This window comes from Meriones unguiculatus, chromosome 8 (genome assembly GCF_030254825.1).
Source record: "Meriones unguiculatus strain TT.TT164.6M chromosome 8, Bangor_MerUng_6.1, whole genome shotgun sequence".
Taxonomy (NCBI): Eukaryota; Metazoa; Chordata; class Mammalia; order Rodentia; family Muridae; genus Meriones; species Meriones unguiculatus.
The window spans coordinates 69789577-69803228 of NC_083356.1; the positions used below are offsets into that span (position 1 = coordinate 69789577).

The 13652-nt window shown below is 52.5% G+C and overlaps 1 protein-coding gene across 3 annotated transcripts in view; it reads left to right on the forward strand.

The window, feature by feature from the left end:
- The window catches only part of Adamtsl2 (ADAMTS like 2), a 31807-nt gene extending 18155 nt beyond the window's left edge, over positions 1-13652 (forward strand). For 2 of the 3 annotated variants that reach the window (XM_021651946.2, XM_060389744.1), the window contains exons 12-19: positions 3380-3477; positions 6295-6421; positions 7375-7588; positions 7671-7826; positions 8372-8542; positions 9243-9419; positions 12032-12176; positions 12947-13652. In XM_021651946.2, the coding sequence (XP_021507621.1) occupies positions 3380-3477; positions 6295-6421; positions 7375-7588; positions 7671-7826; positions 8372-8542; positions 9243-9419; positions 12032-12176; positions 12947-13065 (1207 nt within the window). In that variant the 3' untranslated portion in view covers positions 13066-13652. The remainder of the gene's footprint in view (positions 1-3379; positions 3478-6294; positions 6422-7374; positions 7589-7670; positions 7827-8371; positions 8543-9242; positions 9420-12031; positions 12177-12946) is intronic. The other variant, XM_060389745.1, reaches the window with a different exon arrangement.

A 13652-nucleotide genomic window follows, 5' to 3' on the forward strand; every position in this document is an offset into this window, starting at 1 on the left:
GGTTGGAATGGGGTTGATGAAATATCTGACAGTCACCCTTAAGGTGACAGAGTTTAGGTTACCTCTTCCATATCTCTAGGGTCTGAGAGTAGTAAAGCTGGAAGATCTGGTGCTTCCTCTTCTCTCAGACTGTCTTCTGAAACCCACGGGTTGGGGTGCACACCAGGGATTCTGCTGATGAGCTCTGGCTAGATGGGATTCTTGTTCTCATTCCAGGGCTACACATGGCTAGCCACTTAAGACGACTTTGAAACTATCAAAGCTTCTAAGGGCCGCTGCCTACTTTGGGGAACCCCAGTGGCTGGCAATGAGTGATGGATTTTATCCTAGGGGCACAGGATCGAAGTTTGAGGGAAGTCACAGGCAGTGTACCTGCTTTGTGGTCCAGCCAGTCACTCTGCGCTGCTGCCTCTCTCTGTATCTTCCTGTGGGACAACAGGGATGAAAGTACATTCTTATATGATGCATGGCAAAGGCTCTAGGTATAGATGCTCCCAGTCACTGAGCCTCCAAGGCTTGGGGGAAGAACCTCCCAGGACCCACAGCTCAAGTGGTGACCCCAACGTGGTGCTCTATGTAGGTTTATCAGGTATCACAAAGAAAGGCCTTCTCCTTTTTTTTGGCTGTGACATGGGTCATGTGGGTGACTGTGTGGTATTTGTGAAAGAGCAGGACACCCCATGGGAATTGGGTATATCTCAGTTCTCTTCTAGATCTCAGTTTCCCTGTCTGTCAGAGGCCTAGCTGGTGGCTCAGCAGTGCCACCAGGCCAAAGTCATACACAAGCTATTGAGAGCAGGGTAGGACCCAATCTACCATCTCCATGTTGTCTGGATCAAGGTTTAGGTTTTGTTTTTCCCTCTGAGAGGTTTGGCTCATTCTGAATGGATGCTGTGTGTCCCACTGGAATCCCCATGGTCCAGAATCCTTAAGCCATGTTTCAAAGTGTCTGTTCTAACCCTGCCCCCATCCCTGTGGGACATACTAGATTCCCAAAGTCAGTCATTAGAACAGATTGTCAGCACTCAGAAAAGTGCAGCTCAGTGAGATGCCCAACCGGCTGCCATCAAAGGATGCTGCTGGTGGGGACCAAAGATGGTCTGGGAAGATAATGGACTGAGGGAGGCCGTGGGGGAAACTACCAAGCCGAAATAGCCACATCTCGGCGTGTTGTCCAAACACAGGAAGTCGAGTCTGCTCTGGGAGCGGGTGAAATCAAAGGGGCAGCCCAGAAAGGAAGGGCTATTTTCATCTTCTAGAGAGGCTTCAAACAATCCCGGGAGGGGCTGTCACCAGATGCTTTGGGAACAGGCGTCTGGGATGCAGAGGCACACATCCCTCTCTGAAGCCTGGAAGGGGGTAGGAAGAGAATTTCTGGTTCATTTATAAACAAACACAGTCATTTCAGAGCTTCTGCTCTCTGGGGATTTCAGGAGCCTGTGTCCCGCCAGGCATTGGGCAAAAACCCAAAAACAGTGGCCACCGGTATCTTGGAAACCATCGCAGCTGAGGGCAGGGCGCTTCCATATTGGAGCAGTGATGGTTTCCAGGGTGTGGTGCTTCTTGGTGTACCTTCCAGAAAAAACAAAACAACAACAACAACAAACCAAAAAACCTGAGAGATGCTGCACTGCCATTGAAGCAGCACCCAGCACCCCACACGTGCTGGAGAGTGGGTGTAGACAGTCCCTTCCATAAATACCTTTAGGGCTTAAAATCCAAAGGGTTATTTTGAACCTGGCGGCTAGCTCTTGAGTGGAGGATGAGTCATGCAGGCTGTGGCTGGGAAGTGTGTAACTATATAAAGATGGAGGCTTCTACACCAAGCGCATCTTCTCTCTTTCTGTTCTGGGGAGGAATTCAAGGCTGCTGAAGGTGGGGGGCACAACGGCTCCGATGTTGTCTGGGTTAAGCCTTGGGGACTGGTTCTTCTCCCCAATCCTTCCCCCCGAGAGGTTTGGCTTACCCTTACTTGGTGCTCTAAGTGGTCCCAAACTAACTAACTCGGAAAAGGATTCTTTGCTTTGAGGTGCCTCGCCTGCCCCATGTTAAAGTTTTGCTTATAACCATGGAGGAGGGCAGAGCTTCCCCTGAATAGAACCCAGCTCAAGGGTTGGTTTGAGCCCCAGGAGAGGTTGCCCAAGCCCTAGTCTCCCTCCTTTCTGCAGCCACCCTCTCTTGAGAATTCATGGACTCACATCAATAAACTCATGGCTGAGGCTCCTGTTGGTAGATCATTTCCTGGGTTCTCAGAGCATGACGTGCTATCAGGGACAGCATTCATCCCCAAAGCACTCTCTTGGGAAACATGAGCCAATCAGAGCAAAACACAGACGCAATTCTCACCCATTTGACTAACAGTCCTGACAGATGTCTCTACCATAAACTCAGCCAGAATGACTTTTAGAATGTAATGGCCCATAACACCCACAATCTTCCAGTGACTGTGGTCCCCAGGGAAGAGACTGGTCCATTTAAGTTCTGTGAAGCCCTTAGCTAGCTCCTCTTAGTTCTGAGGAAAGTGGAGCCAGGCTATGCAGCCTTAGGGAGCTGCTGTGATGGGCTTGCCTCCTCAACTGCTCCTCTTGGCTCAGGGTGCCATGAGACTCAGGGGCTGTGTTCTTATTTGAGTGGCTAGGTCTTGAAGCAGACCTAGGGTAGAGGTAAGTGCAGCGGCCACTTCCTCCCCCTGCAGAGTCCCAAATAGCCTGCACAGCGGGTGTTGAGGCTGGTTCAAAGAAGCTAACAGTCCTAACAATACTTGGCTGTGGCCACCAGAGTTCTGGCCAAGAATCAGAGCTGTTAGCTGGCCGGCCCCCAGCATGCCTCTTCCCGTCAGCTGGCCTGTGCAGCCATCACTGACCTGAGCTGCAGTGTGGGACTAGACCCCTCTCCCTCCTGCAGCTGGGCTTTGTGAGTTTGAAAATTGGAAGCTGAATGGCTGGTGTCCCCATTCACCAGAACCCCAGCTGAGGGAGGCAGCCGGGAAAAACTATGAACAGCCCCTAAGTGCCTTCTGAGATTCCTTCTCAGGTGGGAAGTAGGAATCTGCTGGCCTAGTGAGAACCCTGTGAGTGTTGAAGGAGCAGCTGCAATGTTGGTGAGACCCTTGTTGTTCAGTGCACCTCTGAAGGAACTAGCTGCCTCCATGCAGTCTGTTCAGTTTCTGAAATGGGAAATGCTCGTGTCCGCTCAGTGCCAACATGTATGTCTCCCTTTCTGTTCCAGAGGGTGGGAATCCTGGTCTTCATGGAGGGAACTGGCTGGAGCCCAAGAAAGCGTGTCTTTAAGGAGCATCACAGGGGGACCCAGCCACCTGATAGCGAAGCCTAGAAGCATCCAGCTTTCTCACTATACTCTTTGTTTGACTGTGTTTCAGGACCAGACCCAAGGCACGCAAGCAAGGTGTGAGCCCGGCTGACATGTATCGGTGGAAGCTCTCATCCCATGAGCCCTGCAGTGCCACATGCACCACAGGTACCGAGCCTGGGCCACCTTCTCTGAGTCACCTTTACAATGACTGGGGTTTAGCTGGAGACTCACCCATTCATTCACTTGCCATCCCAAGCCACCCCAGGAAGCTTGCCTGGCTTCTTGATCTTGGAGGTAGGATGGGATGGCAGGAGCTGAGGGTCACAAAAGTATCATGTTCCTATGGCATGCTGGATGACAGTCAGGTCCAGGCTCCTTTGGTGAGCCCTAATTATTCTCAGGAGAAGGGCTCTTCAAACTAAAGATGGGAACTTTCCACCTTTGAGGTTCTGCCCATGCTGTCCCTGCCCCCAAACACACAATGCTGCCCTGTTTCCTAACAATTTGGAAGCACACAGACAGCTTAGGGAGCATTTGAGGCCTACTGCCTACTGTGTCACACCTCAGGCTCTCAGGAAATTGCTACTGATTTCTACCTGTGACTAGAATGTACCATGGCAAAGGTGCTTGTGGGATAAATGGAAAGAAGCCATCTGCCTGGTCCAAACTCAGCCAGTGAGCACCATTGCTACAGCTCTGCTGTGGGGTTCTGAGGCCAGGCTGAAGCTGGCCCTAGGCCAGACATAGTAGCCCCATGACCTGTCTTTCATAGGGATGGATTGATGGAACCAAACTTTATGGCAGGTGCTGCGGCCTCAGCTTCCCAGAGCCTGTTGAAGCTGGGTATGGACATGCTACAGATTCTCCTAGCCATTCTGGCTGTGGGACGTTGTGTGTGTTCTGACTGTGTAAACTCTCTGGAGGCTGGGGAGGTGGCATCACTTGAGATATTTCCGGGTTGAAGCAGCCATAGTCACAAGGGACCTGATGAATGAGCCCTGATAGGTGATGTCCCCAGGGAGACATGACACCAATGTCTTTTAACACTCAGATGGTGGCTAGGACAGAGAGGATGCCTGTCCTATGTGGTCACAGTGCAGAGGACATAGAAAGAAAGGAAATAGTACAGGTCTGAGGAAGGGATGAGCTCTGTCTTAGACAAAGACGTCAAAAGGAGAGAAGCCCCTGTCAGCTCAGGAGGCTGAGTGACACTGGCAGAAAGGAAAGAGGAGGGTCCACACTGAACACCTCACTGCCTCAGCACCTACTGGCCTAGAGCTGTCCTCAGGGCTTAAGTTTGATGTGCACGACTGCAACCTTGCTGAAGAGGCGAGGCTAGGTGTGTGGGCTTGGCCAGCTGCGGATACAATGTCTGCAGCTGTTCTGTCGAGAGTCATGGGTGCACCCACTTCTCTCCCCCTTCCCTCATGCTACGATCTGTTCTTGAGACTGTGCTGTGTTGCAGGGCCTGCCTTCTCTGCACCCTGAAACCACAGCCACGCAGAGGATGTCGGGTTTGTTTTTTGGAACAGCAGTGTTGTCAGGTGGTCTTGGACTTGGCTTGGGTCTCAGGGGATGGCTTCCAGACTGTCGCTCAGTCCCCTGGGGCACAGCAAAGTTTCTCAGGAGCAAAGGGAGTTGGTAGGATCATTACTGAGGATGGACATCTGGTCTTGTCTGTTTCCTGTATCAGGGCTCAAAATACAAGGCAAGGGATCTGTGGTTAGGAAATTTTGAGAGGCTCCTCATTCAAGACAGGTGTAGGGAAAAGGTTCTCAGAAAAGTGACATTTTGATCTTGCAGTCTTTCTGGAAATGAGCAATCTGGGGCCATAACAAATGTGGTGGTCCTGCTAGGTGGGATTTAGATTTTCTTCTGTGTGTTCCCATTCCATGACGACAAGCCAATACATAACCAGGTACTTTGGGCAGCTGCACAAGTCCCCACCCTGTCTGCATGTCCCTGGGTCCCCGAGCTAGTGTCTTGGAGGCCTGAAATGTTCCAAGTAGACCTGGCCAGGAAGCTGCTGCCTCCTCCAGCAGGCTGAAGGCCGCACAGCCCAGTGCTGGCAGGGGAGGAAGCAGTAATTGCAGCCTGGCTTGGCCCTCATGGAAAACAAACAAAACAAAACACATGCATGGTTTCTTCCCAGACTCCATGGTTCCGTCCAGGGCCAGGGTTTTAAGCACTAGAGGCCCACTCAGACACCCCTGGCAAGGTAGAAACACTGAAAACCTCAGGAGCTTCTTTCGCATACAGCTCCATACTGGCCTTCTTGGCAAAGCTCAATCCTGGAACACAGTGCTCCAGAGTAGGGGGTGCTCACAATTTAGAGAGCACACATGCAGGCTTGCTGTTAGGTGTACAAAGTAGGCCCAGGGCGGAAGGAGAGGATGTGTGGACAGGGAATCCATATGGTTAAGAGAAGGCTGGTCGTGTGTGTGTGTGTGTGTGTGTGTGTGTGTGTGTGTGTGTGTCCGTCTCTATCTCCTTGGTGTTTTAAAATTCAAGAATCTCAGAAAAAGCCGCACAGACAAGTCAAGGCATTTGGAAGGTGCTGGTTGGGCACCTTGAAGAAGAGCTGGGGCACGTAGTCTAATGTCTGGGGGCAGGGCATTACTGCAATGGTTTAGTATTTTCAACCCACCTGCACACTCATCTGCCACGAATGGGGTTCATCAGACAGGTAAATATCAGGGTACCTGGTAGTATCCAACTCTGCCTCTGTAAGGCCCACCTGGGTTTGCGGCAGGTGAGCTAGATGCCTGGGCTGGGATAGAGGGGCTGGGCAAAGAAAGAGACTCCAGCTCACAGAGCTTCCCGACCCCCAACTCCAGGCTTTTACCATCCCTAACCCAAGAAGCAACTCTCTGAGTGATTATGTGACCCATCCAAGATCACAAGGCTCCCCGACCTGCAGGTGTACAAGGTCCTCACTGTTAGCCACACAGTTTACAGACCCTTCCCTTGCCCTCAATCTAGGAGTCATGTCCACATATGCCATGTGTGTTCGCTATGACGGTGTTGAAGTGGATGACAGCTACTGTGATGCCCTGACTCGTCCTGAGCCTGTCCACGAGTTCTGCGCTGGGAGGGAGTGCCAGCCCAGGTACCTGTCCCTGAGCACCAACTGGGTGTCAGAATGAGTGTGTGTGCGCGTGTGTGTGCTCACATTAGGGCTCTGTGTGAGCTGAGCTCTGGGGCTGTGTGTGGGGAGCATAGCCGGGTACATGGGACGGTCACTAAACACTTTCTACCATAGTTACTTTCCACATTAGTCTCTGCACTAGATGGCCATCTTAGCAAGGTTGTGCTGTGCAATTAGGATCTTTATAAACTAAGAAGGATTGCTTCCCAGGGATGTGAGTAGAACCTATCTTCCTAAACCCCATGTCTCTTATCTTGTCCTCAAGGCAGTCAGAATTTGGGTGTTATTTCCAGGAAGCCATGTGTTTCTTGATCCCTGGCATGGTTGCATTCCCTTTTTACTTCCGGCTACTACATCTGGGCATTTGTCCCTTTCTGGAGCAAAAGAACACAGAGCCAGCTGACCTGCACTCATCTTCTCAGAGGACCTGCATGGAGGACTCCATTCTTTTTTAATCCCACTCAGTAGAGGAGGTAGAGATGGGTGGTCATCCTGCGCACTGGACAGGCCCTTCTCTGGGTATAGAGCTAGACACACACCTTTGCTTCATTTCCACGTTTGCCTTTGAAGAATCAGAATCCAGAGGGGTCACAGTCACCTATGTCACCCAGCAGGGCAAGTGAGGCCTGGGCTAGGGCTCTAGGACACTGGAGTGAACCTGAAGAGTGGCAAGTGGGAAAGGCATGGGAGCAGAGGACAGAAAGGACAAAGGAAGAAGGCCTGGGGGTGAGGGTGACAGTGACAGGTTCCTGAAGGCCATGGACACTTGCAGGATATTCCCCCAACATTTCACTTAGTTCATCTAACGCAAGTTATGATGGGCACAGTCCCCACTGGTGGGTCTCACCTCCTTCCAGTCTGGTTTGGCCTGTGTGATTTGGGGCCACTGAGGGCTGTCCTCGCTCCTGAGGCAGGTGGGAGACCAGCAGCTGGAGTGAGTGCTCACGCACCTGTGGCGAGGGCCATCAGTTTCGCATCGTGCGCTGCTGGAAGATGCTGTCCCCTGGCTTTGACAGCTCCGTGTACAGTGACCTGTGTGAAGCCACGGAGGCTGTACGGCCCGAGGAGCGCAAGACGTGCCGCAACCCGGCCTGTGGGCCACAGTGGGAGATGTCTGAGTGGTCAGAGGTGAGCATGGAACGCGCCGGGGTGGCGGCCGGGGCCTGAGAGTGGACGCCTCATGATGCTTCGCACCCTGGCTTCCTCACAGTGCACAGCCAAGTGTGGGGAGCGCAGTGTTGTGACCAGGGACATCCGCTGCTCAGAGGACGAGGAGCTGTGCGACCCCAGCACCAGGCCTGTGGGAGAGAAGAACTGCACAGGGCCTCCCTGTGACCGCCAGTGGACTGTCTCAGACTGGGGACCGGTGAGGCGCAGGTTCAGGGTGTGGGGCTGGTGATGGGACCCTGACCCTGAGGACTGCTTTTCTATGTCTGTTTTTTTTTTTTTTTTAATTTATCTGGAGTAAAGGCAAGAGAAGAGGAGTAAAATGACCTCCCTTCCAGTCTTTTAGGAACTCAAACCCCTGTCCAGAGACAAGAGTGGACATCACCATCCCTCCTGACTCCATCTCTTCTGTCTCTGTCCTTCTCTGTCTCTCTCTCTGCCTGTTTTCCCTCCCTGTGTCTGTCTCCATCTGTCTCTCTTATCTGGAACAGAGCTACTGATATGCAAGGTAGGGTCCTTTCTGATGGTGGGCCTAGATGACCTTTTGAGCTGCGCTTTCCTCTGTGTGTGTTTTGCACTGAGCATGTTATTTCTGTAATTAGAGCAACAACAACAACAAAAGGTTATTTAAAAAGTGGTTACTGTGGCAACTGCTTCCACACACTGCCCTGGATGCTGTTTCTCTCGTTTGGGGATGATGCAGGTCGGGGCTTGCAGCACGTCCCCTGCTGTTTTCTCTTGCAGTGCAGTGGAAGCTGTGGGCAGGGCCGCACTATCCGGCACGTGTACTGTAAGACCAGTGACGGACGTGTGGTCCCCGAGTCTCAGTGCCAGGTGGAGACAAAGCCTCTGGCCATCCACCCCTGTGGGGACAAGAACTGCCCAGCACACTGGCTGGCTCAGGACTGGGAACGGGTGAGTACCCAGGAGCCTGCATAGGGCCTCCTTATGGATCACAAAGGGAATGGGGGAGAATTTGCCTGAGTGTCAATGGCTGGTCACGACGATAAATCCGTAACACCCTAAGAAGAACATTTGACTTACAATTAATTTGGAAAAAAGCCAAAAAGAAAGTAAAACCACTTCTTGTCTCCCCCCTCAGTGGTATCTGCAGGTCCTCTTTGCCTTCTTACGGGGCCTTGTTCTGGTAGACACAAAGCCAGAGGCAGGGTGTATTGGTCACACGCACTTCCAGCCCGTGGGGACCTTCATGACCTTTTGCTATCATCACCTGTTTGTCTTCTCTCTCAACCTGTCATTGTCATCAACTTGCCATGTCAGACAGTTGCTCTCAGTCAATGGTTTCAGGCAGCCACTGTTAACTAAATAATCTTGAGCCAAATTGCTTTCAATTGATTTTGGCTTGATCATCCTTGGCCAAATTACATTAGCCAATTTGTTTCAAAACAGATGGTTTGGGGCCTAATTGCTTTTGATCAAATCTGGATGGGGCCAAATGGTTACCGAAGAATTCTCAGCCAATCCTCCAGCTGAAAGTGCTTATATTTTCTCCCAAATATCATTGACCAAACCTTTACCACCAGAGGTACTGTGGTCAGGGTTCTGGTTCCCCTGGCCTTCTGGTCACTGATCCATCTTGTCTGGCCCCTCTTAGTGCAACACTACCTGTGGGCGTGGTGTGAAAAAGCGGTTGGTCCTCTGCATGGAGCTGGCCAATGGGAAGCCTCAGATGCGCAGTGGCCCTGAGTGTGGGTTAGCCAGAAAGCCCCCTGAGGAGAGCACATGCTTCGAGAGACCTTGCTTCAAGTGGTACACCAGCCCTTGGTCAGAGGTAAGCAAGCACCCAACAAGCTCTGGCGAGGCTGCTTTAAACCAGGCCTGGGCTCTGATCCTACCACAGAACATCCATCTTGGCCCATGTCTGTCAAGCCTTCCTCTAAGCCTCAGTCAGCCAGGGTGCTTGTCCCTGGATCCTCACAGATGAGCTGGTAGAGAGCTGCCAGAAGCATTTCTGATCTTACCTTGGTGTCTCTGCAACTCTTCGTGGCCTGCCTGGGCCTGGTCACTTCCTGCTTAAGTGGCTTGTTAATGGTGTGTGTGGCAGAAAGTACGCCACAGTGCATTTGGTGCACTCCACAGTGCTGCCCAAATCCCTGGTGGACACAGAGGGTAGGATTGCCTGAGGCATGGCGAAAGCACGAACATGAGGCTTGGGCATACAGGGGCAAGATGTGAGACCTAGGTTAGGACGCTGAATCAGTGGGCAGAGCAGCAAACTGTCCTGGCACAGCCCTGAGCCCTGTTCACTTCTACAGACTCCTTAGCATGTTAGGCTGGATAGAGCTCTCATCTCTGAAACAAAAACAGAGCCCTCACTCATTGTCACAGAGGTCACTGAGGGCAGCTATAGCCCAGCACTTGTCCCCAGATCTCTTTTTCAATTGGCATTTATGAAGAGAAAGAAACTGAAGCTGAGAGAGCTTTCCAACCTGGGGGCAGAGTTTGAAGTGTGTTAGACATGAGGCCCAGGAGCCCAGGGCAGGGAGCCTGAGGTGTGGGTAGCCTCAGCTCACAGGCTAGTGATTAGCAGGCAGAGAGGAAGTGAGTAGCAGGGTGGGAGGGGCTCCCTGTGTAGCCTCTGATTGGCAGAGCAGTGACTGAACCTCAGGTTCTCTTCACCCTGCCTGAGAGTCCTTCACAAGCCTGAGAGTCGGGGGCTTGTCAGCACCCCGAGGCATCATAACATCACAGAGGCAGTCACACCTAGATGACAGCTTTTATTAATTCACATCAATATCTACATACTATTTCCTCCTCCATGTCTGCCCATAGCAAGGGACAGTCTGTCCTGCATAAGGACATGAGGAACTCAGAGCCATTTTTAAGCATTCCTGGGCAGGCTGAGGAAAGGACTCATGTGGCCAGGCTGGACCGCCCAGGGTCTCCAGCTGCCTGTGGCTTTGGGTTAACTCTGGATGCTTAGGGACAATGTGGAGTTGGTGTTCTATAATGGTCAAGATTCTAATACGTAGGTCCCCCCAGGCTCAGCTGCTGGGATGAGTGGGCTACAAATCCAAGACTTCAAAGTCCAAGGGCTCTGTGGGGTGAGGCTCCAGCAGCTGCCTGTCTCAGCTCCAGGGTTCTTCTGTACACACAGAAACACACACACACACGCACACACACACACACACACTGTAGTGCCCATTAATGAATAGCATCCCCAAGTTAAGAAGGAAGGGAAGTAGGGCTGTGATTGCCTAGAGGGTGCATGGCAGAGCTTGAGGGCCAGTAAGCATCCTTAGGGGAAGCAGGCACAGAGACACACACAGGTGTCTCTGGAATGAAGGCCTTCTCTGAACTGGCTGAGCATATCTGGAGGTCTAGCTGTGGTCTAGGGCGCCCAACGACTCACGTACTTTAAGAAGAACGCTGGCCTCAGGGTAGCTGTGTAGCCAGAGCCTAGTAAGTCTGGGACTGTGTGGGACAATGGTAGGGAAGGAGAAGGAATAAGGAGGATCCCCAAAGCAGCCACGAGGGAGGGGTGCTTCCCATATTGCCCTGAGGAGCTAGCAGGAGCAGCCTGGAACATTCGAGTGGTAGACCTGTGGGAGTCTGTCCTCTGCGGCCCTGGCTGGGACAGTGCCCTTCTCTGTGGCCGCCCCCTCATGACACATCAGCTCAGTGTTTGTTTATCCTAATGTTGTGTTCCATGCACTCTATAGAGACAGAGGAGCAGGCACCAGAGGAGCAGGACCTGTCAGGAGTCCACTTAATAACTTCAGGGGCATCTGCAAAGGCAGAGTGTCCTCTGTGCCTGTGCCAAGCCAGCCTCTCTTCTCAGGGCGGGTGAGCAGGCGGGTGGCCTTCTGCCAGCCTTCATCAGCTCCTCTGTGTCTGGTAACCAGACTAGGGGTGAGCCTGGGGCAGGGGCCTCCCCATACCTCAGGTCCCAGGCATGCCTGGGTGATGTGGGGCCACCACATCAGGAACCACTGCCTGCAGGATCTTGGCAGGGGGATAGCAGGGTAATTGGGGTCAGCAGATGTCCCTGGTATTCTGGGTAGCTCAGGCTTTCTGAGGGGAACATCTGGACTCAGAGTGATGGCTCTGGAAGTTGCATTGATTGGCCGATGGCAAACTCTCTGTGTCACTAATTTGGGACAGATGGAACCTGAGCACCCAGAAGGTCACAGGAGGGGCCACCCCCTCACTGTGAAGCTGGGAGAACTGAGGCAGAGAAGCCAGACAGTGCCTTTCTCCCACTTACCTCTACTCAACCCCAGCTCAGGCTTTAGGTTCTAAGGAGCTGCTGTGTCCTGGCCAGCCTGTGGATGGCTAGGGTGCAGAAGGGAGAGTGCTGAGCGACGAGATTTCCTGTCTCTGTCGCTATGGAAAGCCTTGTTATGCACCTATTTGTCTGTCTGTCTATCTGTTCCACACCAGTGCACCAAGACCTGTGGGGTAGGTGTGAGGATGCGAGACGTGAGATGTTACCAGGGAACCGACATTGTCCGCGGATGTGACCCTCTGGTAAAGCCTGTTGGCAGACAAGCCTGTGACCTGCAGCCATGTCCCACAGAGCCCCCAGGTGAGAAGGGAGAGGCTGGGCACAGGGCAGGGACTGGCTAGAGGAGTTGTGGGCAGAGCCAAGGTCTAGAGGACTAACAGGCATCTGTTGGGAAACAGCTAGAGAGACACAGATGTGCCTACAGGAGAGGTCTTCTCTGAAGAGGGAGGACTAGCTGGGCTTCAAGGAGCCCACGCAGAGACCTATGTCTTGGAAAAAGCTCTGACCTGAAATGTGGTGGAGGAAGCTGTGGGACAGGGACCAAGATGAGCTGGTCTGCGCATTAGGTACTAACTCCCAGGAGGCAGGGAGGTCTCAGGCATGGTCTCTAGCTTGGGAACCTGGAAAGACAGACAAACAAGATCTGGTCTCCAAAGTGGATGCCAAATGTAGAAGGTGAATTCTACTTTGGTAATACTGAGACAAAGAGAGAGGAACTCCTGGGCCCTGGAGGTGTTTGGACTTTAGAGGGGATTGGAGACCCCCAAATCCTAGGGTTTTATCCCTCAGGTGATCAGATCAAATCACTTAGATCCATACTTTCCTGGAGAGGGATTTGGTTTAGGAAAGGGGCAGCTGAGACACAGGACTGGCGATCTATAGTAGCTGGGCCCTGGACAAAGCCTGCAGGGTTTTTCTGCTTACCTGTTCATAGTGTGTCTGCTGGGCTGCCCTTAGTGAGATTCTGCCTTTGGGAAGATAGTATGGCAAGAGTTGGGAACCCTGGGAGCTGTTCTCCTTTAGTCTTCTGGCATTTCATCCTTTCTTCTTGTACTGTGTCCCATCCCCAGATGATAGCTGCCAGGACCAGCCGGGCACCAACTGCGCACTGGCCATCAAAGTGAACCTCTGTGGCCACTGGTACTACAGCAAAGCCTGCTGTCGCTCCTGCAGGCCTCCTCATTCCTAGCTGGTGCTGTAGCCCTGAGACATGAGCACTCCAGCCTGGGGCTCTCTTTGGACACCCACCCTCCAGGGCATTTGGGCTGTGAAGATGTGACACAGAAGCATAACTGACAAGAAAGAACTGTGGCCTTGTCTCTGCCTCAGGAGAAAGCCTCCAGTGCCTACAGGCCCCTTCTCAGGTGGAGCCATCCTGCTGCAGGAAGACAGGATCCTGTGTCTATGTCCACCCTAGAGGGCCCAGAGTCCAGAAATCAGAGTAGGCAGTACCTGCCCAATTTTCCAGGCCCTTCTCTGAGGTGGCAGAACTCTCTCAAGGTGACTTGCAGATGACCCAGGAAGGAGAGAGTCTCTCTTCTTTGGCTGCCTTGGGTGAGGAGGGGCCTTGGGTCATCTGAGGAGTGCAGGCTGCCCTGTGTCTTGAATTATTGAAGGTACCCCTTCCTAAGACTTCCTAAGACATTAGCGCCACTGTGTCTCCCCTCTTGGTGTTCCTGTGCTAGGTGGGAGGGACGACCCTTGTTCCTGTGGTGTCCCTGCCAGCATCCTCATTACTCACTGGTGCATTTTAATAAAGTGGCTGTATTTATGGCA